Source organism: Marmota monax, unplaced genomic scaffold (genome assembly GCF_021218885.2).
Source record: "Marmota monax isolate L192 unplaced genomic scaffold, Marmota_monax_Labrador192_F-V1.1 WCK01_AAM20220418_F8-fsc00207, whole genome shotgun sequence".
Taxonomy (NCBI): Eukaryota; Metazoa; Chordata; class Mammalia; order Rodentia; family Sciuridae; genus Marmota; species Marmota monax.
Genome location: NW_026692713.1, coordinates 2,568,462 through 2,594,719, shown reverse-complemented (window position 1 = coordinate 2,594,719; position 26,258 = coordinate 2,568,462). Strand labels below are relative to the sequence as shown.

At 38.9% G+C, this 26,258-nt stretch overlaps 1 protein-coding gene across 5 annotated transcripts; it reads left to right on the top strand.

The window, feature by feature from the left end:
* Nucleotides 1-251: 251 nt before the first annotated feature.
* On the top strand, nt 252-25,675 carry Ncoa4 (nuclear receptor coactivator 4). Of its 5 annotated transcripts, none has more exons than XM_058580010.1 (11): nt 254-397; nt 6,728-6,890; nt 16,237-16,391; nt 18,714-18,854; nt 19,019-19,107; nt 19,403-19,511; nt 20,029-20,118; nt 20,589-20,732; nt 22,317-23,330; nt 23,662-23,802; nt 24,151-25,675. In XM_058580010.1, exons 3-11 carry the CDS (start codon nt 16,251-16,253, stop codon nt 24,154-24,156), a joined length of 1,875 nt encoding a protein of 624 aa, XP_058435993.1. In that variant the 5' UTR covers nt 254-397; nt 6,728-6,890; nt 16,237-16,250; the 3' UTR covers nt 24,157-25,675. The 5 variants fall into 5 exon arrangements, with proteins under 5 accessions (XP_046302686.1, XP_046302689.1, XP_058435993.1 ...); XM_058580009.1 differs by having other exon boundaries at nt 20,586-20,732; XM_046446730.2 differs by lacking the exon at nt 6,728-6,890 and having other exon boundaries at nt 252-397; nt 20,586-20,732.
* The last annotated feature ends 583 nt before the right edge of the window (nt 25,676-26,258 follow it).

Here is a 26,258-nt window from a genome sequence, read left to right as displayed (position 1 = left end):
TGCTGACATTTATATTTACATCTGAACGTCAAATATAAATAATATCTATCTTGTGGGGACATTTGGTGTTAGAGAATCACTTAGCATAGTTCTCTACATAGCATTTATCTTCAAAAATGTTTGCTTCATTTAACTTGATGTATTCGCTAGAGGTGAAAAGGACACTGATCAAGGGCAGGGAAAAGAGTGTGCCTGCACTCTATACCCTCTAGAGGGCAGGCAAGAGCTTTGCGCTGACCCGAGCAGAGGTCTCGCGAGACTGTCAGAAGCGTGGCGAGAGGCGTGGGAAGAAGATCGTGCTCTCGCGAGAACTCTGCCTCTGGGCCCAAGACTTGTGTCCGCTGGTGTCAGTCCAACCAGGGTACCCTCGGGTCGTCCGGAGAACCTCTCCGAACTGGTAAGAACTGGAATAACTGGCTGGGCGCGCAAGTCTCCTCCAGTTCTAACTCCGGGAGCCCAGCGGAAGCCGGATGGTAGCTGGCGTGCTGGGCCTGGGTCTACCCTTCCTGGTCGCCCTTTCCTTCCGCACGCCGGTCTCGGGCCTGTCTTCTCCCTTCTGGACACGCAGGGTCACTGACCACCTCATTCTGCCTGCCCGCGGGCTAAGCCTGACCTCCTCTCGCAGACCTTAGACTCGCCGGGCCCCGGAGCCACCTCCTTCTGGCTGCCAGTTGGCTGGGCCTGATCTCTCCCAGACTCTCCACTAGCCGGTCCCGGGACCACCTCGTCTTGCTTGGTCGCGGGCTCCCAAATCCTTGATATGTTAAGTCGGCCACCTCCTTCTCCCCTCCCGCGGGTTAGTTCTGTTCTCTCCCAAACCCTCGACCCATCCGGCCCCAAGGCCTCCACTTCTTGTAAGGCAAGGGCCTGTCTTCTTCCCTCCCATCCACACGTGGACCTCGCGGTTACCACCCGCAGCCAGGAGGCAGGGAAGATTTGTTTCCCCCTCCCTTTCCCTACAGACACTCCTGGCCGCAGGGATCCACCATCTGTTCCTGCTGGGTCGCTTTACCCCAGCTTCAAGTGTGACCAGGCGGGACCTGTTTTCTATGCCAGAGCGCATCCATTCCCAAGGGATTGTCAGGTGGAAACTCAAAAAATGTGGCCCTATAAGTGCAGCACACAGTGTTACTTAACATCCAAATAATCCCAATAATCTGGAAAAGTAGCCTGATTATCTTCCTTTTACAGATGAGAAGTTGTTTATTCATGATTCATAATACTGGCAATCATTTATTCAGTGACTTTATGCTGAAGGTATTACGGATATAGAAATGGGGAGGGGGAAGGACACACTTCTCGCTTCGATAGAACTAAATTTTTGTGATGGGAACAACAATAATATAGTCTTAAGTGCCATGGGATATGACAGGGGAAGATATGATCAAGAATGACTCAAGTCAGGGGCTGGGGTTGTGGCTCAGTGGTAGAGTGCTTGCCTAGCACATGTGAGGCACTGGGTTCGATCCTCAGCACCACATAAAATAAATAAATAAAATGAAGGTATTGTGTCCATCTACAGCTAAAAATAAAAAAGAATGACAGAAGTCAGTGTCTGACCCCAAGGGCAGAGCTTTCTTTACCGGGCCATTTCTGTTTTTGTTGTTATTGTTTTCTAGTTAGATAAGATTGACTAACATAACTACTTTCGGATGTACTTAATTTTCTACCATCTATTTGATAATTTGGAATATGTAGGACTCTTGAGTTACCACCTTGAGTAAGGATGGGACAGGTTCATAGTTGACTCACTTCTGCAGTGGAATCCTAGTGTGACATTTCTGAACTTTAAAGTACATCAGAATTGTGAAAGAAAACTTACCTTGCTGCTTCAGTGAAGGGAGATTCGTTTACTATCTGTGGTCAGAGGAGTAACTTAATTTGCTCTTTGCCTTTTTTTTTGTGGGGGGGATGGGGGATACTGGGGATCAAATCCAGGGGTGCTTTTCTATAGAGCTTCCCATCCTTTTTTTATTTTTTATTTTGAAACAGGGTCTTACTGAGTTGCTGAGGCTGGCCTCAAGCTTCCTATCCCCCTGCTTTAGCCTCCTGATTGCTGGGATTGCAGGCTTGTGCCACTGGACTTTGCTCCAAAGATTTGCTCTTTTAAGGATTTGCACACTTGTATAATTGTTCAGATAAGTAAATGTGTAAAGTCTAGCACAGTAACATTCCTTACATTTTATTTCTCTTTCCCCTCTTCCATAGAGCCTTTGCCCTTGGGTATCTAGAGGATATTCTAGCTGTTCAAAGTTTTATTATAGTTTGTGTATCAACGAATCTCTATAATTACATTATTCCCTTTGGGAAAAGAATTATTTCAAAAGTAGAAAATCAAATTGAACTATGTAAGGAAAGAAAAGGAAGATGTGTTTCTTAAAGCGGGAGGGGATGTATCTTAAAATTACACAGGACGGTATACTCTTACCCCCATTTTATTATATCAGCACAGTTGTCGGGGAATCTCTAGAACCTCTGAAGGGGTTTCATAAAACTCCATAGGCTATTTCTGATACATAGCCCTTCCTCCATTTGAGAGTCTCTTGGTTATTGTTTTCTAATACTTTCCTACATGGTGTTAACATACTGGAAGGCATTCAGAGCCAGTTGCTGCTGCTACTGATAGACTTTTAACCCTTAATCATTATTTCAAAGAATTAGTATTTTTTGTTTATTGTTGGTAAGTCCCTGATACAAATTCTTCTCTAAGTGGCAAGTTCATGTACCCTTAGGGAACACAGACCAAGGTAGTTTAGGCACTTAGATACTTGTTGAATGAATATATAAAACCTTAATACTTAAATGATCTCTTTAAAATAGCAGGTGTGGCTGAGGGTGTTAGACCTGGGATTAAATCTTGGCTCCTCTAGTTGGAAGGTTGTGACTGCAGGTAATATATTTAGCCTTTTCAGTTTCATTTTTTTAAAATGATTATAATACTCACCCTAAAGTGTTGTGAGGACTAAATGAGATAAAGTGTAAAAAATTGAAAAGGCTTTTCACAAAATGGCTATAGGTAAATCCTGAATTCATTCATGCAGCAAATACTCTGGAATACCAAGTGTACAACAGTAAACAAAGAGACAGAGTTCTTGGTTCTGTGGAATTTACCATCTAGTGTTTTCCAAAGGAGGGTCAGAAAATAAATGGTTTCTTCATGTCAGATGGTGATAAGTACAGTGGAGAATAATAAAGCATATGAAGGGGTTGTGGACAGAAGTCTTTTTAAAGTATAGGATGGTGAGGAATGGCCTGAGAAGATGACCCTTGAGCAGACCCCTGAAGGAAATAAAGGCTTGGTCTTGAGGATATCTGAAGGAGAGTTCAGTGGTCCTATGGTAGAAGCATCCTTGTTGTGGAAGAGCAGCAAGGAAGGGAACTGGAGTGGAGGAGTGGGGAGCAGTCATGAATGTTTCTGCAGGAATCCCAGAGAGATGATGGTGGCATATTAAATTGATGCTAAGTACATAATAAAATGTCTTCATTATCATATTGCATTCTCTGACTAAAAGTAATAAAGATAGTTAATGCCCATGTAGCTCCTACTATGTGTCAGGCACTATTCTAAATACTTGTGTTAGTCATTAACTCTTTCCAAAAAAGTATACTCAGCTTCAAAGAACAGAGACTTGTCACTATTCAATACATACCTGGAATATATTACTGATTCAGATGTGTATTTACCAAACCACCAATGACAATAGGGGTGAATTTAGGGCCCCAACCACATACTGGTTAACTTCAAAAGGCAGGCCTTATGTGACTATAAGTGCCTATAAAAAGGAACCAGCTAATAGGTATACATTGGGTTCAGTTCAGTTTCATGAGAGAACTGTAGATATCCATGACATTTTTATTACTTTTCCTGTGACTTTTTAGCCCTTCCAAAATTTTTGTCCAAGGTTTCCATTTTGGCTTTGTTTTCATTGTTGGAAAATATATTACTTAAGCAGAGAATGCATATGTACAATGTGGACGATTAGCCCGTAAGGAGGCCATGTTGACCACTTTTGCTTTGGTGAGTAGCAATAGTACTGTATCTCTATGTTGTCAGTTACAGGAGCTGCCATATAATTTTTCTCAGCTTGTCTTCTTTGATTCTTGAATCATAATATTATAGTGGTCATTTATAAACTTACAGTCAATCCTACAATAACTCAAATCCCAAATATGTCATACACATTCCCTAAATTAGATAGATTACCTGGCAAGTGAACAAAGTAATTATTTTGAGGGTGTTCATTTTACTTAACTTCTGGCATAAATGACTCATTGAATGCTTTTAGCCATTCTTATCTCAAGTTGTCATTCTGATTTCACTTGACTTGATTATTCAGTTGAATCAAGCTGTTCCTTAGGGGGCTAGGAGTGTGTTTGGGGGCACTATTGAGTCTTAAGATTCCTCTTACCTAGCATTACGTTAAAAGTGGTCTAAAAATGTGACAATTTAGTTTAGTGATGGAGTAAAAACCTGACAAAATAGGATAAAAGGTTTTTGCTTGATTGTCAGTTTAGTCATAGGTAAAAATCTAAGTCTTAACACTGGCCAATTACAGCTTTCAAGAGAACATAATATCAGTTGTGTTTTGTCTTATTTTGACATTATTGCTAGTCACCCACTTGTTTGCTTCTGTGGGGGAAAACCACAAGATATTTATCGTATTTACAAGGGATAAAATGATATTATTTTTATGATGATAGTAAGTAACATGTTTTCCTATCCATGACTATTTTAAGGGAAAGGAGTTTCAAACTGAAGACAGGACACCACCCCTATTCTAAAAGCTAATCAAACTTTTGTTAATGTCCTGAGGATTTTCTGTGGTAATGCAAAGTCTGAGGGGAGAAAATTCAAGTTGGCTCTAAATACAGTAAATGTTTCCCTTTAACTTACAAACCTGTTGCCATTTGTGAATCTGTGGAGCTGACCTTGAGTCTGGCCTGAAAGACTGTTTTAGCAACTATTGTGGGATTGTGGTTTCAGTGTCAACTTGCCAGTTTTGTTTGAAAAAGGTAAATAATATTTGTGCTAAAAACATTTTTCCTTTTCTGAAAAACATTTTTAAATTAATATTATAGGCCTCAGTGGGACAGATTATGTTTGAAACAGAAATATACTGTACTTTTAAAAAAATTATAGATGGACACAGTACCTTTATTATATTTATTTATTCTTCTGTTTTGAGGCTCAAATCCAGTGTCTCACACATACTAGACAAGTGCTCTGCCACTGAACTACAGCCCCAGTCCTATACTGAACTTTATAGTGCCTGATCTGAACTTGAGCATTCATTTAGCATTTATTCATCCATTCATGAATCAAAATGTAGTGAGCTTTATTGAGTTCAGGGCTAATAGTTGTACACCATTCTTTTTAGTTGGATTCAGTAGTTCATGTAGAATGTGAAGAGGGGTGGAAGTGTTAAGGTGCCAATCCCAGGCTATCTTTTTACCATTAAAGGTATACAAAGCTATAAGATAGGGTCTCTTGGGGAGCTCTCAGGTCAAGGAGGCAGACATATAATAATTTGAGTAATGTGTTACAGGGGTCATGTTGGAAATCCATGCAGATTACAATGGGCACAAAGGGAGCAGTAAAATTATTGAGGAATGAGGTATAATGATCAGGAAAGGCTTTGTAGTGGTGGTGACTTGAAAAGTAGATAGCTAGGGAGAAGTAAAGGGACTGACATTGCTGGCAGGGCTGGGAGAGCCAAGCTGGACAAGATAACCAGATTGGATTATATGCATGAAATGCCTAGAAAGAAGGAATTCTTAGTTTACTAAAGTGTAACTAATGTCAAGAGCTAGAGCAGGACCACACCCTGATCTGCTGTCTTGACGTCAGTGGTGTATTAATAAACTAAGAATTCCTTCTTTATTATATTTTTTTATTTTTTGGTACCAGGGATTGAACTCAGGGGTACTCAACCACTGAGCCACATCTCCAGCCCTATTTTGTATTTTATTTAGAGAGGGTCTTACTAAATTGCTAAGTGCCTCACCATTGCTGAGCCCAGCTTTGAACTCCTGATCCTCCTGATTTAGCTTCCTGAGCTGCTGGGATTACAGGTGCTCTCCACCCTGCCCGGCTCCTTTATATTTGATAATGTCTGAACTGGTATCCTAGAAACTGTTAGCTCTGAGGAAGAAATGGTGAACCAGCTGTTCATCTGGAATCTGAGGGGTGCTTAATAAGAGGGTGTTTACCCTCAATATTCATTCCCCTCTGGTGTTTTTTCATATGGTTTTGCTTTATCCTTACCATTTACAAAAATAACTTTGTATGCATAGACATATAAAAACTATTTTACATTTAAGAAATTGAAAGGGAATGACAGTGCTGTCGAAATTACATATTCTGGCCTGATTGGTTACGCAAGGTTTTAAGGATTAGCAGTGGACAAAAGGGAAAACTAGAAGTGCCAGTACTATGAGCCTGATAGTAATCAGACAGGCAGTACAATATGCCAGGCATTGCCCTAAACATATTACATATAACCATACAATATCACTCCCGTTTCACAGGTGGGGAAACCAGGGCACAAATTGACTTACCTAAGGTGAGGTAGTATCTAAGTGGTAGAGCAAGGTTTTGCGCTAAACCAGTCAGTTTCAGAGTATTTTTTTTTTTTTTTTTTTTTGACGGGGGAGGATATCGGAGGTTGAATTTAGGGGCACTCGATCACTGAGCCACATTTTCAGCCCTGTTTTGTATTTTATTTAGAGACAGAGTCTGACTCGATTTAGTGCCTCGCTTTTGCTGAGGCTGGCTTTGACTCGGGATCCTCTTGCCTGAGCCTCTCAAACTGCTGGAAGCTGCTGGGATTACAGGCGTCAGGCAGCGTGCCCGGCCAGAGTCCATTCTTTTAACTGCTCTGTCTCTCCAGGTAGGAATGCCATGTTCATTAAACTATTCCCTACATGTGGAATTGTGCTTGACACCAGGCAGGTGCTTAGTCAATGTCTGCTGAAAGAGAAGCATCCATGAGGCTTTGAGGCAGTACTAGACTAAGGCTGTGTGTGTGTGTGTGTGTGTGTGTGTGCGCGCGCGCGCGCGCGCGCGGGGGGGTGGGTGGTGGGTGGAAGCGGGGATAAGATACAGACACAGAGACAGACTGACATGGGTACAAACAGATTTGTTAGAGGTGAGGAGAGGGGATGTCTGAGAGCTTGAAACAAAAGCCCAGGACTGAACCCCAGATGGGCAAACAGTGGTAATCTCAAGTTTCTGATTGTCCCACGTTTGCTATTTCTCTGCCGTGATTTGCAGCAGGATCCTTAAAACAAAGACGTCTTAGCTCGGATTTGGGGCTCGGAGCAGGTGGAGCAGACCAGGAAAGGGGGCTGGGGAAGAGCCCTAGCGTCTTTGGATCTCAGAGGCAAAAGCAAGTGGAAAACTGAGAGCTCTGCGGTGCGGAGGGCGCGGCCCACTGGGCGGAGCCTTCTGCTCGCCCGGCCTGCGTGCTCCCGTCCGTCCGCTGGAGGCCGCGCGTGACGTGCGAGGGGCGGGTCGCGGCAGGGGCTCGGGGACTTAGCACACCCAGGCTGGGGATAAAACCGCTTCTTGCCCGCGAGGTAGCTGGCTGGGCCGGGATCTGCTTTTCGAGGTACGTTGGCAGCCTAGGGGCGCCTCGGCCCCTCGGGTCGCCCTCGCGGGCTTGGGCTGGCCCTGTGGCGCGCTTACAAACTGGTGACGGCTCTAAGGCTAGGAGACCGCGGGACGGGCTCCTTGGCCACTGCTCTTGGAAAGGGCACCGGGAAGCCTAGAAAGCCGCCTGAGTCACTATTGCTCTTGAGCTAGAAACGCCTTGCTTAATCCTGCTGTTTTCTAATTTTTGTGCTAGAAAAGACCTAAATTTAATTCTACTATTAGATGGTAGAATTTTGCGGTCAGTTTTCAGCTACTGCTTCGGAGAGTTGCAAAGATTGCTTGCTTGCGGTTACTTATACCTTTAGGTATATCGCAGAAAGTCCTGAAGTGTTAACACAAATCTTAACGGTATCGTACGGTGAACTAAGTAATGCCTTATTTAAATTCTCTTGAAACATTAACGTTTATTTGTGTGGTTTTTTAAAAAATGGCGGAGACACAGGTCTTGAACTTAAGTAGCTACTTGTCTTGATAAATTTAAGTGGGTTGGGAATACGGTAAGATCTGTGTTATCTTTGAATTAATGAATTATGATTCAAAACTTTTTAAAAAAATCTGTCAGAACAAGTGAAGCCAAAAAATCCCAAAGTAAAACTGAAAAATATCAATTATTGTTTTTAAATTTATAGTTGTTCTCAAAGTTTGTACAGTTTAATGTAGGTGTACAGTTTAATGTAGGTTGTCACATCAAAAATAACCAAATTCGCGATTAGTAATTCGAATCTAGTAATCCATGGAACACATAGGTCTCCTGTGGATTGATTCTTGCAGGCTTGACCTTTTACCAGTGATTCAGATGCCAGGAAAATAAGTAAAAAGTGAAAGGTTTTTTTTTTTTTGGTGTGTTGGGGGTGTGTCAGATGGCATAGGGGGCAAAGAATGTCAGAGCTGGCAAGTGAGGTAGAGATTAGCTAGTCTAAATTTTCATTCATGCACAAATGAGGACTGAAGCATCTTTGATAACCTGTAGATATTTGCTGTGAAGGCCAGTCTCATTCTTCAGTTCTTCCTACTTGGTACTAGTATTTGGCAATGTTTTGATTATTCTCAGCTTATTATGACATTTGTGGTATGTGGTTTTTTTTTTTTTTTTAATGATGTTTTCTAAGACAGGTGGTTCTGAGAAACTGGCTATAATTCATTGAAAACTATTATGGAAGTTATTGAAATATTAGGTTTTTTTTTTTTTTTTTGGTTACTGGGAATTGAACCCAGGAATGCTTTACCACCAAGTCACATCCTCAGCCCTTTATTTATTTATTGAAACAGGATCTCTAGAAGTTGCTGAGGGCCTTGCTAAATTGCTGAGGCTGTCTTTGAAACTGTGATTCTTCTGTCTCAGCCTCCCAAGCTGCTGGGATTACAGGAGTGTACCAACTTGCTGGGCTGGAATAGTAATTTTAAACTCTAGTGTTGGCAAATAATAATTTATGGGTGATAGTACTCTAAAGGAAGAAAGTGTCCACCTGGGGGAGAGATCCCAGGGGTAGATCCTGGAAATTTTAGTTCTGTATCCAAATCTTACCCCTTGTAACTGTGGCCTTTTGGAAGGGTCATTTAAACTGTGTGGACCTTTGGAATCATATATGAAGTGTGGACCGTGTACTAAAGAGACAGTTACAATTTTTTCATCTTTAATTATTATTAGTAATGGTAGTGCTGATGAATGAACCTAAGGCCTTCAGTGTGCTCTGAATGTGCTGTATCACTGAGTTACACCCCCAGCAAATTTTTTGATCTTTAAATTGTGGTTTGTGTGGGACATGAGGGTTAGGGCTTTTTGGAAATTTTATGGTTAAACCATATGATGATGAGTTATTTTCATTTGTGATTAGTTGCTCAGAAATTCTGATTCCAAGATCTGGGACTTCATAACTAGATTTTTGGAAAGCACTGTCTAAGTATGACAGGTATTATTGGCAGAACTCCCCTTTAAGGAAACTCCAGTTTCTGTTATTTGTTTGAAGAATGTGTCTTTCTTTTCCTCTCCTTTATATTTTCCTCCTACTCTAAAACTTAGGGTAGGGAATCCTTGAAACAGGGAAATTTTAGAAAGCACTTAACTTTGACTCAAAAAGTGAACATGTAAGGCAGTCCTCCTTTGAAGGTGATAGGGCAATAGTTTGGATTTTGAAGGTGAAGATAAAAGACACTGAATTTTAGAATTAGAGCTAATCTTTGTACAGGCAAGGAAACAGACAGAAGCATGTATACTTGGTATATATTAGTGGGTTTAGACTATTGTGTTTTGCCATGAAAACAATTTGCCGATTGCTATATTATAGAGTGAAAGACTAGACGAAGAGCTGTTTATTAAATGAGTACCGTGTTGTTACATCTGCAAGTCTATATTGTTATCCTCACTTATGAATTGGGAAGTTAGGTTCAAAAAGGCAAGGTACTGATAAATAGCTAAAGGATTCTAAGTCCAGGCCTCTTCATGTGAAAGCTTTTACCAGTTTCAAAGCTGCTTTCTATACTCAACAGAAGGAGATTCCCAAGGTCCTTATCACTCAGTTAAACCTAAAACAAACCTAAAAACAACTGCATTGTTAAGAAGTGACATGAGTTCTTGGACCTGGTGGCATATGCCAGTAATCCAGCAAGTTGGGTGGTTGAGGCAGGAGGATCACAAATTTGAGGCCAGCTTAGACAACTTGGCAAGACCTGTCTCAAAAAATTTTATAAAAAGAGGGATGGGGATGAATCTCAGTGCTAGAGCATCCCCAGATTCAACCCCCAGTGTTGAAGCCCCTATCTATCCCCCCTTTGCCCCCCCCCCCAAAAAAAAAAAAACCCATGACTTGCTGGGGTTGGCTAAGTGCTCAGAGACAGATAATGTCTCACTGTAACTACACTGCAGTCTTCTGTGTGGAGAATAAAAATAAAAATTACAGATCATTACACTGGACTAAGTTCCTGCATACCCCAAAACCAGACTAAAAGTCAAAATGGAGTCATTTACACTAAAGTTTCTCATCACCAAATTGAAATTAAATTGTTAACTGATGGTTACAAACTGTCAGGATTAGAGACCACAGCTAAATTTCCTAGGTCAGTTTTAATTGGCATGATAATGACATTCTCTCTGCTTTAATCCTTACACAAAAGAAATAACTTTAATCTCATGTTAATTAATCAGTCATTGTTCTGTCTTCCTGTCTCTGCCTGACAAGCAGCATAACCTAGAAATGGCCCATCTGCTTTTTCTTTTCTTTGTATGTTCTCTCTATAAAACAAACCTCTTCTGCTCAGCCCTTGGGAGTACTTTTTCTATTTTATAGAATGAACTGTTGCCTAATTCTAGAATTGGGGGAAAAAAGCCAATGAAGATCTTTAAATGAAATTGTTGATTTTTTTTCCCTTCTATTGTTGTTGCCTTCATTTTTCCAGAGGAAGGTGAGGCCCAGAGTGGTTAAGTTACTAGATCAGGGGTCTCCAGCATACAGACAGGTTTGGCAAATTCTTAACCATCATGCTTGCTATGCTGTTTCTTGAACCTGGAACAAATGGTGAATTATTGTTGAAAATGATCAATGTGAGCTACTTACCTTATGCAAATCTCTATTTCATAAAGCTAGGTCAGACATCAACTCATATGATTTAAGCTCACCTGAGGGGTGGGGTTCTTCATTTTAGATCTGAAGGTTTCTTTTTCATCACAGTACAAGAGGGCAGGCCTTTCTTGGGATCAGGAGTATGGAAGCCCCACAGGAAGGAGGAACAGCCATAGTTGGAAAAGGCCAAACATACTAGGACTGGCCCTAAAGACATGAAACAGATTTTTATAGTGGCTGACAGTGAGCTCTAAACACCCTTATTCTAACAAGATGACTGTTTTGAAGATAGCATTCATTTTAATTTGGGGGAAAAAAATGTGTGTGTGTGTGGAAAAAATGGTTTTGTAACTTTTTTTTTGTTTTTTATTTTTTATTTTTATTTTTTGGTACCAGGGATGGAACCCAGGGGCACTCAACCACAGAGCCATGTTCCCTAGCCCTTTTTGTTTTTTATTTGAGACAGAGTCTTTCGAAGTTGCTGAGGCTGGCCTTGAACTTGTGATCCTCCTGCCTCAGCCTCCTGAGTTGCTGGAATTACAGGCATGTGCCACCATGCCTGGCTAGTTTTGTAACTTTAATCTCATTTTATGTTCTGTGCATGGATGATAAGGAGAAAATCCAATGTGTGTACTTATCCATGGTCTGTTCTTGTGCATTTCCACAGTGCTTGTGATTTTATCAAGAAGACTTGCTTTGGGGATCTAGAGATAACAGACTACACTGTATGCATTTGTGTTTGCCTTCCATTTTCCCAGAGTTCTAAGGTTTTTGACAATGTGAAGCAACCTTTTAACTTAATCTTACTTAATTTACATACTGCCAGGAAATTGTGGCATTCCACACAGTGGTGAAGATCTAAGAATGGGAAATTTGATGCAGCCAAAGACAGTTATTACATTTGAAAGACAGCTGAACATGTCTTAGGGCAGTGTGAATCACCTTGTGAGTAATTCTGTCTTCTAACCTTTCAGTGTTTACCTGTGTTAGGATTTTCAAAGTCCCTATAGTGTGTACCAAATACATACTAATGCCTGGGTTTCAAACAGGCCACTCACACTGTGAAAACAGGCTGCAAAGTTAGCTGCAGCTGGTGTTTTCAGGGTTAGAAAGAATTTTTGTGGAGACTTCTGACAAGTCCAATTGAGAAAGGCTTTTCTTTTACAGATCATTTTGGGGAAACAGATTGAGGTAACAGAATTAGCAAGGGGAAGTTAGAAATCTTCCTGAACTTTTGAGTTTCTTGTAGGAACTTTCAAGTTCCTGGATCTGAATCTTTTGCTGAGATGGTGGAAAGAAAATCTGTTGGGCTGTGTCTTCCCATCAGTTTCTTTCTTCTTTTCTTTTTTTTTTTTCCTTTTTAGATATACGTGACATTATAAAGTATTTTGACATATTTTACATACATGGGGTATAACTTTCCATTCTTGTGGTATGGAGTTACACTGGTGGTGTATTCATATATGAACATAGGAAAGTTATGTCCTATTCATTCTACTCCATTAGTTTATTTCTGAGTTTGGGACTTACTTGCTTTTGTCTCTACCCATCTTTCAGTTAAGTACCTGGGCTGAAACCTAGTCTTAAAGATGCATTCAAGACTAATCTAAGTTCCCTTTGTCTAAAGTGGGCAGCCAGCCATTTGGATGACTTCACTGGGCAGGCTGCTGTTCGGTTTAAAGCTGTCTTCTCTAGGGTTATTCATTGCTTTAAGACTGTTAGAAAGTTCTTTCATGTATTGTCTAAAATGTCTCCTATTGGGCTGGGGATGTGGCTCAAGCGGTAGCACCCTTGCCTGGCATGTGTGCGGCCCTGGTTCGATCCTCAGCACCACATGCAAAACAAAGATGTTGTGTCCGCCGAGAACGAAAAAATAAATATTAAAATTCTCTCTCTCTCTCTCTCTCTCTCTCCCTCTCTCTCCTCTCTCTTTAAAAAAAAAAAAAGAAGAGTAAATTAGACCAAAAGTAGGTAAAATAAAGGTAAAATTTAAAAACAAACAAACAAACAAAAAAAATGTCTCCTATTAACCACATCACATACTTCCACCCTGGACTGTTCTGCACAAGTTTAATTCTTGTGTTCGACAGGTTTCCAAATATTTTATTTATTTATTTGTTTTAAATTTATCTTTTTATTCTCATTTGTTCTATATGACAGCAGAATGCATTACAATTTATATTACATATATAGAGCACAGTTTTTCGTATCTCTGGTTGAATATAAAGTATATTCCTTTATATAAAGTATGAAGACTATTTGTGTCTTCATACAGGTATTTAGGGTAATGATATCCATCTCATTCCACCATCTTTTTTACCCCCATGGTTCCTCCCTTCCCCTCCCACCTCTTTGCCCTATCTAGAATTCATCTAATCCTCCCATGCTCCCCCTTCCAACCCCACTATGAATCAGTCTCCTTATATCAGAGAAAACATTCAGCATTTGTTTTTTTGGGATTGTCTAACTTCACTTAGCGTTATATTCTGCAGCTCCATTCATTTACCTGCAAATGCCATGATTTTATTTTTTTATTGCTAAGTATTATTCCATTGTGTATGTATACCACATTTTCTTTCTCCATTCATCTACTGAGGGGCATCTAAGTTGGATCCACAGTTTAGCTATTGTGAATTGTGCTGCAATAAACATTGATGTGGCTGTGTCCCTGTGGTATGCTGTTTTTAAGTCTTTTGGGTATAGACCAAGGAGTGGAATAGCTGGGTGGAATGGTGGTTCCATTCCCAGCTTTCCAAGGAATCTCCATATTGCTTTCCATATTGGCGGCACCAATTTGCAGTCCCACCAGCAATGTATGAGTGTGCCTTTTCCCCCACATCCTTGCCAACACTTATTGTTTGTGTTCTTAATAACTGCCATTCTGACTGGTGTGAGATGAAATCTTAGAGCAGTTTTGATTTGCATTTCTCTAATTGCTAGAGATGTTGAACATTTTTTCATATATTTGTTGATTGATTGTATATCATCTTCTAGAGCATATCATCTGTTCAGTTCCTTGGCAACAAAATGAAAGTAAATCCCTCTCTCTCACCATGCATGGATCAAAGACCTAAGTTTAAAGGTCAGAGACACTGTGCCTGTTAGAAGAAAAAGTAGGCCCAAAGCTCCGTTATGTCGGATTAGACCCCTGACTTCCTTAATAAGACTCCTATAGCGCAAAAATTAAAATCAAGAATCAATAAATGGGCTGGATTCAAACTAAAAAGCTTCTCAGCAAAAGAAACAATCAGTGTGATGAATAGAGAGCCTATATCTTGGGATCAAATTTTTACCATTCTTACATCAGATAGAGCACTAATCTCTTAGGGTATATAAAAACTCAAAAAGCTAAATACCAAAAAAAAAAAAAAAACAAAAAAACAAAACAAAACAGGTTTCTAAATATTTGAGAGCAGTTATCATGTCCTCCCAGAGATGTCTCTTATCTAGGCCAAACAGCCTTCCTTTCTGGAGAAATTTTTCATGGTTTTGAGACCTTTTATCCTTTTCTAAATGCCCCTAGGTTCAATTCCCCAGCATTGCAAACAAAACAACAACCCTCCAAATTACTCCTTGCCTTTTCCACCCCATTTTTGCACCTCATTCAGATGCAAAACAAAAACAAAAACAAAAAAAAAACCCAAAACACCATATTGTTTTATGAGGTTTTAACAGCTACCTAGAGTGTTTTGGAATATGTTTCTGTTAAAACCCCATGTTAGCTCTAATATGATCTCATCCAAATATGTAGGAAAAAGAGTTGAGTAATTAGGGAAAACAGTGATATGCCTCTTAAAAACATTTAAACCGGCCTTAGTCCATTACCCTTTGAATTACTTTGTAAAAATGTAATCTTATTGTTTAATTTGGTTGTACTTCTGTTTAGTCCATATTTACTTTGTCTCCAAGCATGTCACAGAATCTTGCCAAAAATCTTTCTGTCACCTGGGTACTTAGCATCTGCTGCTTTATATCTACTGGCCAATTTGGTGAAACTATACAAAAGGAAATAACTTTGGTATCACAGGGCTAAGTGAACCCATTCTGGGCCACAGTGATCACTGTTTACTTTTTCCTGGTTTTTAGAAATCATCTGTTGATTCTAGAGTTATGCAGGATGAATATCAAATTAGTCTTCCAGGGGCTGTTGTCAAGCTTCCCTGACACTCTTCTGTGGGCCTTATTGTATAATTGTGTGCTTTTCCTTATACTTTTCTTCCTTGTCTCCCCTGAGTTTTTTAGAGAACCCTCTGTTTCTCTGTTTTTAACTATACCAATTTCTATAAGTACCTCTTTTCTATGAGTCATTTGAGATTATTTTGTTTACATTTGTATTCTTGAGTGCTTTCTAGCTGCATAGTTATTCTTAAATTCTTCATAAATTAAAAAATTCCACCTAAAAGAGAAAATAACAAAATTACAGCTTCTTAATAAACTTAGGCAAATATCAGTTCTAAAAACATGTATTCTAAACTCTATCTAATTATTGATTAGCAGCTTATTTTAAAAGTAACTATGGAATCTTCAACACATTTTAGTCTAAATCTGTGAAGAGGAATGCATGCTTCTTATGACTAAATAAATGTGTATTATGAATGGAAACATACTCCTTTCTCCCCCACTTCCAGGGCTTGAACACAAGGGCTTGTGCATGCTATGGAAGCACTGTATCACCAAGCCATGTCCCCAGCCCAGCAACATATGTTCTTTTAACTTTTTAAGAGACATGTGTTCTGTTGATTAGGAGGACTACCAGTATTGTCCCCCCCACCCCCAGAAGTATCTGTTCACATGTAAAGTGTCACTAAGGAAGATTTATATAATTTTATAATAGGAACAGAGATGGGGAAGGGAGGAGGCAGTATTTATTAAGAGTATCCTGTGTGTTGGGGTCCTGTGTTCTGTGTTGGAGGTAATTCAAGTAGTTAGTAATGGGAGCTGTTTGGAATGATCATTTGAGCAATGATTGATTTTGGTTGTAATTACAGTGTTACTTGGATTTTTATTTTTTTCTTTCTTTTAAAGGAACAGTGAGCAGAATGAATACCTCCCAGGACCAGAGCAGCTGCTCCAGTAATAGAGAAGCCCTTTTGAGATGTAGTGATGCACGGAGGGACTTGGAGCTTGCTATTGGTGGAGTTCACCGAGCTGAACAGCAAATTAAAGATAACTTGCGAGAGGTGAGATGTGTGCTTTTCTCTTATCTGGACTTCTAACATAGGGCTGGCTAAAACACAGCCAAAGACTTGGCTTCTCAGTGCCAACAAACAAATATCATCCCATGCCTTGTATGATCTGCCTAATCTCAACTGCCTGGCATATCAATTTAAAGGAGAAATAGGCAGATGCCAGAGTCTGAGAAATCCTCTACCACTCCGGAGAATTCCATTCAACATGTATTTTAAAAAAATTTTTAAAAATTTGTTCTAATTAGTTATACATGAGAGAATACATGTGTGCACTTTGATATACATAAATGGATTATAATTTCTCATTTTTCTGGTTGTACATGTTGTTGAATCACATTGGTCATGCAGTGGTATATGTAATATATGTAATAATATCTGTTTCATTCTACTATTATTCTTGCCCCATGCGCCCTCCCCCTAATCTAAAGTAACTCCCCTTTAATCTAAAGTAACTCTGTTCTTCTTCAACCACACAAACCCCATTGTGAAGTAAGCATCTGCATATAGACTTTTTTGGATTGGCTTATTTCGCTTAGCATGAGTGCCTCCAGTTCCATCTATTTACCGGCAAATGCCATAATTTCATTCTTCTTTAATGTTGAGTAATATTCCATTTTGTGTGTGTGTGTGTGTGTATGTGTATATATATAATATGTGTGTGTGTGTGTGTGTATATGTATATTTATCACCTTTTTTTAATCCATTCATCTGTCAAAGGGCTTCTAGGTTGGTGCCATAGCTTAGCTATTGTGAGTTGAGCTACTATAAACATTGATGTGGCTGCATCACTGTAATATGCTATTTTAAGTCCTTTGGATATAAACCAAGAAGTGGGATAGCTGGGTCAAATGGTGGTTCCATTCCAGGTTTTCTGAGGGATGTCCATACTGCTTTCTATGATGGTTGCACCAATTTGCAGTCACACCAGCAATGTATGAATGTACCTTTTCCCCTACATCCTCACCAACACTTATTATTGCTTGTGTTCTTGATAATTGCCATTCTGACTAGAGTGATGAAATCTTAAGAGTAGTTTTGATTTGCATTTCTCTAATTGCTAAAAATGTTGAACATTTTTTCATGGATTTGTTGATTGATTATATTTCTTCTGTGAAGTGTCTCGTTCAGTTCCTTAGCCCGTTTATTGACTAGGTTATTTGTTTTTTTGGTGTTAAGTTTTTTGAGTTCTCCTGGAGATGAATGCTCTGTCTGAGGTGCGTGTAGTAAAGATTTTCTCCCATTCTGTAAGCTCTCTCTTCTTCAGTTTCTTTCTCAACTTAAATTTTTGATACTTTTCTATGTGGTCTCCATGACAGGCACTGTCATCAGTGAAAAATAATGAGGGGAGCAGGCAGTAGTATGCTTAGCTGTACCCTCTTGATGTGTTAAGAGTAGCACTTCAGTATGCCCCTCATTTTAACTTACTGGTCCCATTATTTTAGTGACATAGTTCTGTAAATGACTTTGTCATTTGGAAGTCAGAATGAAATCTGTTAGTTCCAATAGAATCTGTTGGTGAGTGTGTAAAGTAGTATATGGCTTTGAAATACAACTTTTTTTAACTCAGAAAAAAAGATTGTCTTAAAAATTTTTAAAGTTATTTAATATGGATTCTCATTTATAGCTGTTTTGAGTTTTTCTCTTGGGATTTTGACATTTAGTCCTCAGGTGACTCACTGCTGATGCTCTCAGAAACATTTAGTTTACAATTTTACCTACTGACCACCCTAATTGGTCTTCTTGCTATTGACATGTGGTGACACATGTCTTTACTAAATTAGCCTGCTGAAAATGGATTGCTCATTCTGTAGGTAAGGAAAGACATAAAGGCCACCTATGATGCTGAGGACCAGAGCAGGTGTTCCAATGATCTCTTTTACTGATAAACTTGTGAAGTCATATGTTTTAAAAAGTATAGGAACTGAAGGGGATCAGTATCTTCTGTTTACTTTAGGACACCCAAAATAAACTTGATGTTCTTAGAGGCAGGAGTATTAAAGGAAGATTTTAGAGTTGAGGTGTAACTTTTATGGCTATAATTCTTAAACTGGGGTTTGAAAGAATTTGTGGGTCCATCAGGGGCCCTGTTGGACTTATACCCTGAAATTACAGGCCAAATATTTAGTATATATAGTTTTTAGTATATGTGTGGTTTGTTTGTTTGTTTTGGTTTTTTGGAGGCGGATATTCCTTGAATGTCACTAGATAATTGGAAGGATCTGTGACCCACAAAAGTTAAGAACCTCACTGTTCTGTGGGAGTCATCATTTTTTGGATTGTTACACAAGTGAAACTAACATGTATGTTTCCTAGGTGAAATCTCAGATTCATAGTTGTATAAGCCGTCACCTGGAATGCCTTCGGAGCCGTGAGGTATGGCTGTATGAACAGGTAGATCTCATCTATCAACTTAAAGAGGAGACACTTCAGCAGCAGGCTCAGCAGCTCTACTGGGTAAGGTGGCTCCCTGACTAGAACTGGTTTGACCATGGTTTCTTGTTTCCAGACAATATATTTCTTGTAATTCAATGTTAATATAAGTCAGATAAAAGTTTACTCTCAATTGCTTTTTAACTTGGATATACCTGGTACTTTTAGTGGTTTCATTTTTCTTACAGTTATTGGGCCAATTCAATTGTCTTATCCATCAACTGGAGTGTACCCAAAATAAAGATCTAGCCAATCAAGTTTCTGTGTGTCTGGAGAGGTAAATACCCTTATTTGTTTTGACTTTTGGCTCTTTTGACATAGTAAAAGAAAGTCAGTTTTGTAACTCCCAGCTTATGTTGGTTTTAACTTTTTATCTTCATTCTCATAATATGATCATCCTGTCTTATATTTTAATGTTACACTTGTTATATGTGATTAAACCATACACAGTCTGTTGAGTTTATTAGAAAAGTGCAGCCATTTAAAATTACTCACAATTTGGCTTTTATTTTAGAAGCAACTGAAACAGATATTGTATGAAAATAGCCGAATTTTGCTTATTTTCCCCCCAGATTGGGCAGTTTGACCCTTAAGCCTGAAGATTCAACTGTTCTGCTCTTTGAAGCAGACACAACTGCACTGCGTCAAACCATCACCACCTTTGGGTCCCTCAAGACCATTGTGAGTAATGTTGACCTCAGATCCTTTGTCAGGTGCTTCTCAAGTCTGCATCCTCACAGATGATCTTTCTTAAAACAAATTACAGGGCCTGGGGTTGTGGCTCAACTGGTAGAGTGCTCGCTTAACACCTTTGGGGCACTGGGTTCAATCCTCAGCACCACATAAAAATAAAATAAAGATACTGTATCCACCTAAAACTAAAAAATAAATATTAAAAAAAGCCAAATTACATATTTACTATATGAATAGTGGCTTTCTTGAGGCGTTAACCTTCAAAAATTGAGAAAGTGAGTTCTGATAAAGTCAATAGAGCATTAGGCTGTTAGTTTGTTGACTCATTAATAATCTTTGGAATTAATCTTGCATCTCTAATTGTTTTGCCATATTTCTTATAAAATTGATGGCCCAAATGGTCTTTAATAAAGACCCGAATGTAGTGTATTTTGCGTCTCATTAAAAGTAGCAATACTATCAATTCTTGTGAAGATTTGATGGAATTCTTGTCTTCATTTTATAGCAAATTCCTGAGCATCTGATGGCTCATGCTAGTTCATCAAACACTGGGCCCTTCCTTGAGAAAAGAGGTTATATCCTGATGCCAGAGCAGGTAAAATGTCATTTATTTCTGGTATTTGGATTACTATTATTTGCTTTAGATTGTGTTCAAAAAATTTTTTGTGGAGGTAGGGGCGCTACTATTTATTTGTAAAATGTTATCAGTGATAGTTTATGCAAGTGAATGCTTGAAGCATTAAATGTCAAATAGAAATTTGATTGTTATATAGGTATTAAATAAGAAAATAATTATGGTATTGATTCTTTATTGGGGATCCGTTAATTCATAGAGATGATGTATTTTTAAAGGCATGTGAATTAAAGGTCCTGGACATCTGAGTTGAGAACAACCCTACAGGTAGTTACAGTTCTTATTTGAAAATTGTGAAGATTGAGGGGGAAAGGCATGTGACTTGCTCAGGGTCAGTAGCAACCCAAGACTGGATCTCCTGCTTTGCTGGTGTATTTCTGTTGCATTTGACAATCCTTGTTAGGCAGCAAAGTTTTGTTTGTGATTAGCAGAAGTCAACATCCAGCAGCACAACTGTACCTCTCAGTGAATGGCTTCTTGGAAGCAAACCTAACAGTGGTCGTCATGCTTCTTACCTACCTAGTACCAACCTCCAGGACTGGCTCACCCAAAAACAGACCTCAGAAAATAATCAGGTATGTTGCTGTCTTCATTGTGAAGTAGATACAGTAGTAAACCAAGTTAATTACTAACCAATATTGTCTTATAGTATATGATTGTAATCTGGAAAAACCCATATACTTTTTGAGGGGCACTGGGGATTGAATCCAAGGGCTCTCCACTCAGCCATTTTTATTTCTGATTTTGAGACTAGGTCTTTCTAAGTTGCCCAGGCTGTCCTTGGAACTTGTGATCTTTCCATCTCAGTTTCTTGAGTAGGGAGTTGCAGGTGTATGCTACCTGCATATGGTATATGTCTGGCTGGACATATTCTTAATTTTTAATTATAATGGTGACATCTCTCAACTATGGATAGAAAGTTAAGAAAATAGCCATTAGCTTTAGCTGGACGTAGTGGCGCAGGCCTATAATCCCAGCGGCCTGGGAGGCTGAGACAGGAGGATCGTGAGTTCAAACCCACCCTCTGCAATTTAAGGAAGCCCTAAGCAATTCAGTGAGACCCTGTCTCTAAATAAAAATACAAAATAGGGCCAAGGATGTGGTTCAGTGGTCAAGAGCCCCTGAGTTCAATCCCCAGGACCCTGCCCCACAATAAAGAATTTGAAAAATATACAGCTGGGCCTAGTGGCACACACCTGTAATCCCCAGTGGTTTGGGAGGCTGAGGCAGGAGAGTTGCAAGTTCAGGGCCAGCTTCAGCAGCTTAGCGAGGCCCTAAGCAATTTGCAGAGAACCTGTCTCAAACTAAAAATGGAAAGGGCTGGGGATGTGGTGGTTTTTAGGTGCCCCTGGGTTCAATCTGTAGTACCAACAAACAAATGCACACAGTTCCCATATGAAAAGATGTTGTAATGTTTTTGTTGGTATACTCATTTTTCCTGTGTATACATTTATTTTTCAAGTCTTTTCTCTAAATCCTGTTTTTGTATTTTTTCCCCTCCAATATAATACTGAATATATTTGTTATTTATTTTTTATTTTTTTTTGGTACCAGGGACTGAACCCAGGGCATTCAACCATTGAACAACATTCCCAGCCCAATTTTTATATTTGATTTAGAGAGAGGGTCTTGTTAAGTTGCTGAGGCTGTCTATGAACACACAATCCTACTGCCTCAGCCTCCCAAGCCTCTAGGATTACAGGTGTGCATGCCACTGTGCATGGCTTATCATTTGATTTCTTCTGTGGAACCTTTGAATAAATTCTTAGAAACTACATTTCTATATTTCAATTCAGCATACTCTTTAAGACTTGATACATATGGCCAATTGGGCTTTCCAGCAAGTTAGTAATAGTCATCTTCCTACTAGCAGAGTATTCAGAGTAACTGCTTTCATTTCCTTTGCCTGTTTTTATCTTCCATATTCATAAGAATATTACTACTAGCTTCTCTTGTATCACATATGCCACAAATTCTTAGTTTAGCTTTTTAGAACTATAGAAAATATTTTTATGTAGTCATGTTTTAATAATCCAAACAGAAATCTCTTGTCTATCATTAAATTTGGAAACATTGGGCAAGACAGTAAATATGCAGACAGAATCCCCAAAACATTCATAATTATTCTGGCAAACTAATGATGTGTACTTCTTGTATAGACCTCTGCAAGAGCCTGCAATTTCTTCAGTAATGTCTGGGGCAACTTAAAGGGCTTAGAAAACTGGCTCCTCAAGAGTCAGCAACAAGAAGTTTCTGGAAAACCAGGTTACCAAAAATTTAACAGCCACTCAACTACCAGTTCTTTCTCCATTGAAGTTGAAAAGGTTGAAGATCTAGAGCTCCTTGATCAAAGTGAGATGGGATTGTCTGATTGGCTGGTGCCTCCCCAGGAACCTTGCAAGTTGGAGAAACCTGAGAATGGCAGTCATGAAACCAGTGAGAAGTTTAAGCTCTTATTCCAGGTCTTCCAGGAGCCTTACAGTGTGAATGATTGGCTTGCCAGGCCTGACTCTTGTACCAACTGTTGGGGCAACCAACCTAAAGGCGTGGAGATTGAAAACCTGGGCAGCCTGAAGTGCCTGAATGACCACTTGGAGGCCAAGAAACCACTTTCCACCCCCAACATGATTACTGAGGATTGGCTTGTTCAGAATCATCAGGATCCATATAAAGTTGAAGATGTATGCAAAGCCAATGAGCCATGCACAAGCTTTGCAGAATGTGTGTGTGAGGAGAATTGTGAGAAGGAAGCTTTGTGTAGATGGCTTCTGAAGAAAGAAGGAAAAGATAAAAATGGGATGCCTATGGAACCCAAACCCGAGCCTGAGAAACATAAAGAGTCCCTGAGTATGTGGCTCTGTCCTTCCAGAAATGACATAACAGAACAAGCTAAGGCACCAAAGGCAATAACTCCTAGAATTGCCGATTCCTTTGAAGTCATAAGGAACAGTTCCTTGTCAAGATGGCTCATCAGGCCTTCATGCAAAGAAGGAAGTCCCAAGGAAGTGCCTAGTACTGCCGACAGGGCTGGCAGACAGAAGCTTAAAAGCCCCATTACTACTTCCTGGTGTCCCTTTAACACTGCTGACTGGGTCTTGCCAGGAAAGAAAGTGGGAAACCTCAGCCAGCTATCTTCTGGAGAACACAAGTGGCTACTTCGAAAGAAGGCCCAGGTAAGATGACATCAAAATTGCCATTTGAGTTTTACTTTCTTACCTCTAAAACTTGCACATGGGCCAGATCTTTAAATAGGTTAAATGCTAAATTTGACAGCCATGTGTTCAGAAGGACTTAATAATTATTTAAACTGAATTATTTGTGCTTTTCCCAGGCCAGCTGCCATCTTGCAGTAGAGAAAACCCAGCCTGATTTAGGGTAGAAATAATAGTTGTCATCTTTACTCTTGGCCAATATTTATTTATTATTTATATTCGGAAAGTGAGTTAAGTTGGTCTCGTGCCTCCCAGATGACGTGAAACAATAGATATTTTTTTCTTCTTGCAGGAAGTATTTCTTAACTCACCCCTTCAAGAGGAACATAAATTCCCTGCAGACAGTTATGGCCTCCCAGCAGTTTGTGATCTCTTTGCATGTATGCAGCTTCAAGTTGATAAAGAAAAGTGGTTATATCGAACTCCTCTACAGGTGAGTATATGCTACCAGTGTGAATGTTAGATTAATAGTTTTTTATAAAATGTTTTATAAACTAAAGTAGCTGTTTATAAAATGTTGTTTTATGAATTCACACTTTTCTCACCGAACCATATATTTATAAGGGTGGGAAGAGGAAGAGCGCCTAAAAATTTCATGTATTGCACTTGAACTTGCTTTGTCACTCACTAGTTGTAATTGAAAATGATCATTTGAGATGTAATTGCTGGGAATTCTTAAATCTCACGAATTCTAATAGCTTACTGAGTTGTTTTAAGATGAGGAGAATTTGCTTTCATTTACCAGTAGAATGACTTTTTATCTGTGGACTTTTCTTTGCAGATGTGAAGGAATGGACTACCATAGTCAAGCAGCTTCTCTGCAAATTATCACACATCCATGAACTGGTGACTGCAGCTTGCCAAATCATCTTGTTCCTGGGTCTGACCAGCTTAGTTTCTCATAATTTTGAGCTAGCAAAGAAAAATTATCAAAAGTTATGAGTTTCTTTATAAAAAAGAAAGAGGCTGTTTGTGGCTGTTTTTTGATGCTGAGGTTATTCATTTCCTTCTGATAGAAGTATTCACTAAATTTGCCCCCACACTACAAATGCAGCATTTTAGTGGATAGGTTGTCACCAGCTTCCACAGCTCCTTAGATTGGGTTGTTAACTAGTACATAAACACTGTAGTTTGAAAAGTGAATATTTCTGTAATCAAAGTGTGTTGATGTATTCGAAAGCTAGTAAACTTCCCTAACTTTTGATTGCCCTTTAGATGCTTCTCTTGCTGTGGGTTTTCTATTAGTGGTCTGAAATGAGTGTTCAATTTAATTAATACATAGCATATTTCATATAATTAACCTTGCCAATAGTGATTTTTTTCTTTTCTCATCAAAATATATTAGTAATCTTGACAATTTTTGACATTAATTACCAGATGTTTTGGCTTAATATGAGTTCTATACTATTTTTCTTCATTTGAAATTCATCATACTGCAAATTTTGCCTTTATTCCTGTGGATTTTAAAAGTACCCAGTGAGATGTTTGAGAATTCATTATTATTTAAAGACCATTTTAAGGATAATGCAAGCCTTTTTTCCAGTATTCTACAAACCCATATGCTTTTTGGGCCCCAGTGTTGACTAAGTAAAAAGTCAAGACATGCTGAAAAAGTAGTACTTGAACCATTCATTACCCTAGGGATTACTGGTGCATTCAGTGTAAATGGAAGCTGAGCTTGACACCTGGTGCTTTTGATTAGGGATAAAGTCAATGTCCTATCATTTTTAAGCACAGCATTCCTGTACCTCCAAATGTATGATGCAGTGAATTTTAGTGCACAGGCTATTTTCAACCCTTGTGCCTTTATGGTGTTTATTGAAGCTTTATGAAAACTACTAACATTTTCTCAATATTGTTAGTCATGCCCAAGCTTTAGTTTCTCTGTAGGAGAGGTGGAATTTATCTTTTAAAACTCCGTTGAGGTCTTAGCTGCATTCCAGGCTTTATTTAGAACTATTACACCTCTTTAACTGCCTATGCTATTAGAAATACTTGTGGGGAAATTTCATGGATCCATAGTGACAGTGCCATTAAGCATCATGGGAATTCTTTGAACCATAGCTCAGAAGGGCCTCATGTTATTTCTTCCTGCCACTAATGAATTATTACGTAAGTGGTAGGTAAAAAGAACTCTTTCCAGTATCTTAGGTTGCAGGCAGGTAGTTTCTTTTTTGAGGTCTAACACACTGTATCTTAAATTATCAAAATGTAATTTACATTAATCACTATGCTAATGAGTATGTAAAACATTCTTTTGCAATGATGCATTTTATACCTCCCCCATTAAAAGCATAATAGCCACACCACAGTTGTATGTGTGTATTTGAAAACTATGTTGTAAAATGAGCTATCATGTTATATGTGATAATTTTTGGTTGGGTACAGCCAAAAAACGACTGTTGTATTTACTGTCTATATAAATTATGAATCTTAAATTAGCAAATAGGTTATTCCATTTTCAGCCTTTACTTGAAAATTCTTCACATCTAATTTTTAGAACTGGAATTTCATAACTAAGATTCAGTGCTTTTCTACTGGATTTCCTTTTACTACATTTACTCCCAAAAGGCCCAGGTTTTACTTTTTCCCATCTTAGCCATCTTAGTTGATTTCCCATCTTAGTTGATTAGTATTTACTTTGTAACTGATTTCATATTATGGATAACAAACTCAGAAATTAAACTAGCCTTTATTTTCCTTAACTTTTCCTAAGGCTTCTTGAAAAACTTTTAGCTTCTAGTTATTCCCAAAAGGAGTTACTATGTACAGAATTAAACATGATTGTTGGATAGACTGTACTAGCATACTATTCTGATTAACTTGAAGTATCTTCAGATTACTTAATGCCAACTTATCAGTCTACTGGTGAAAAATCCTATCCTAGTT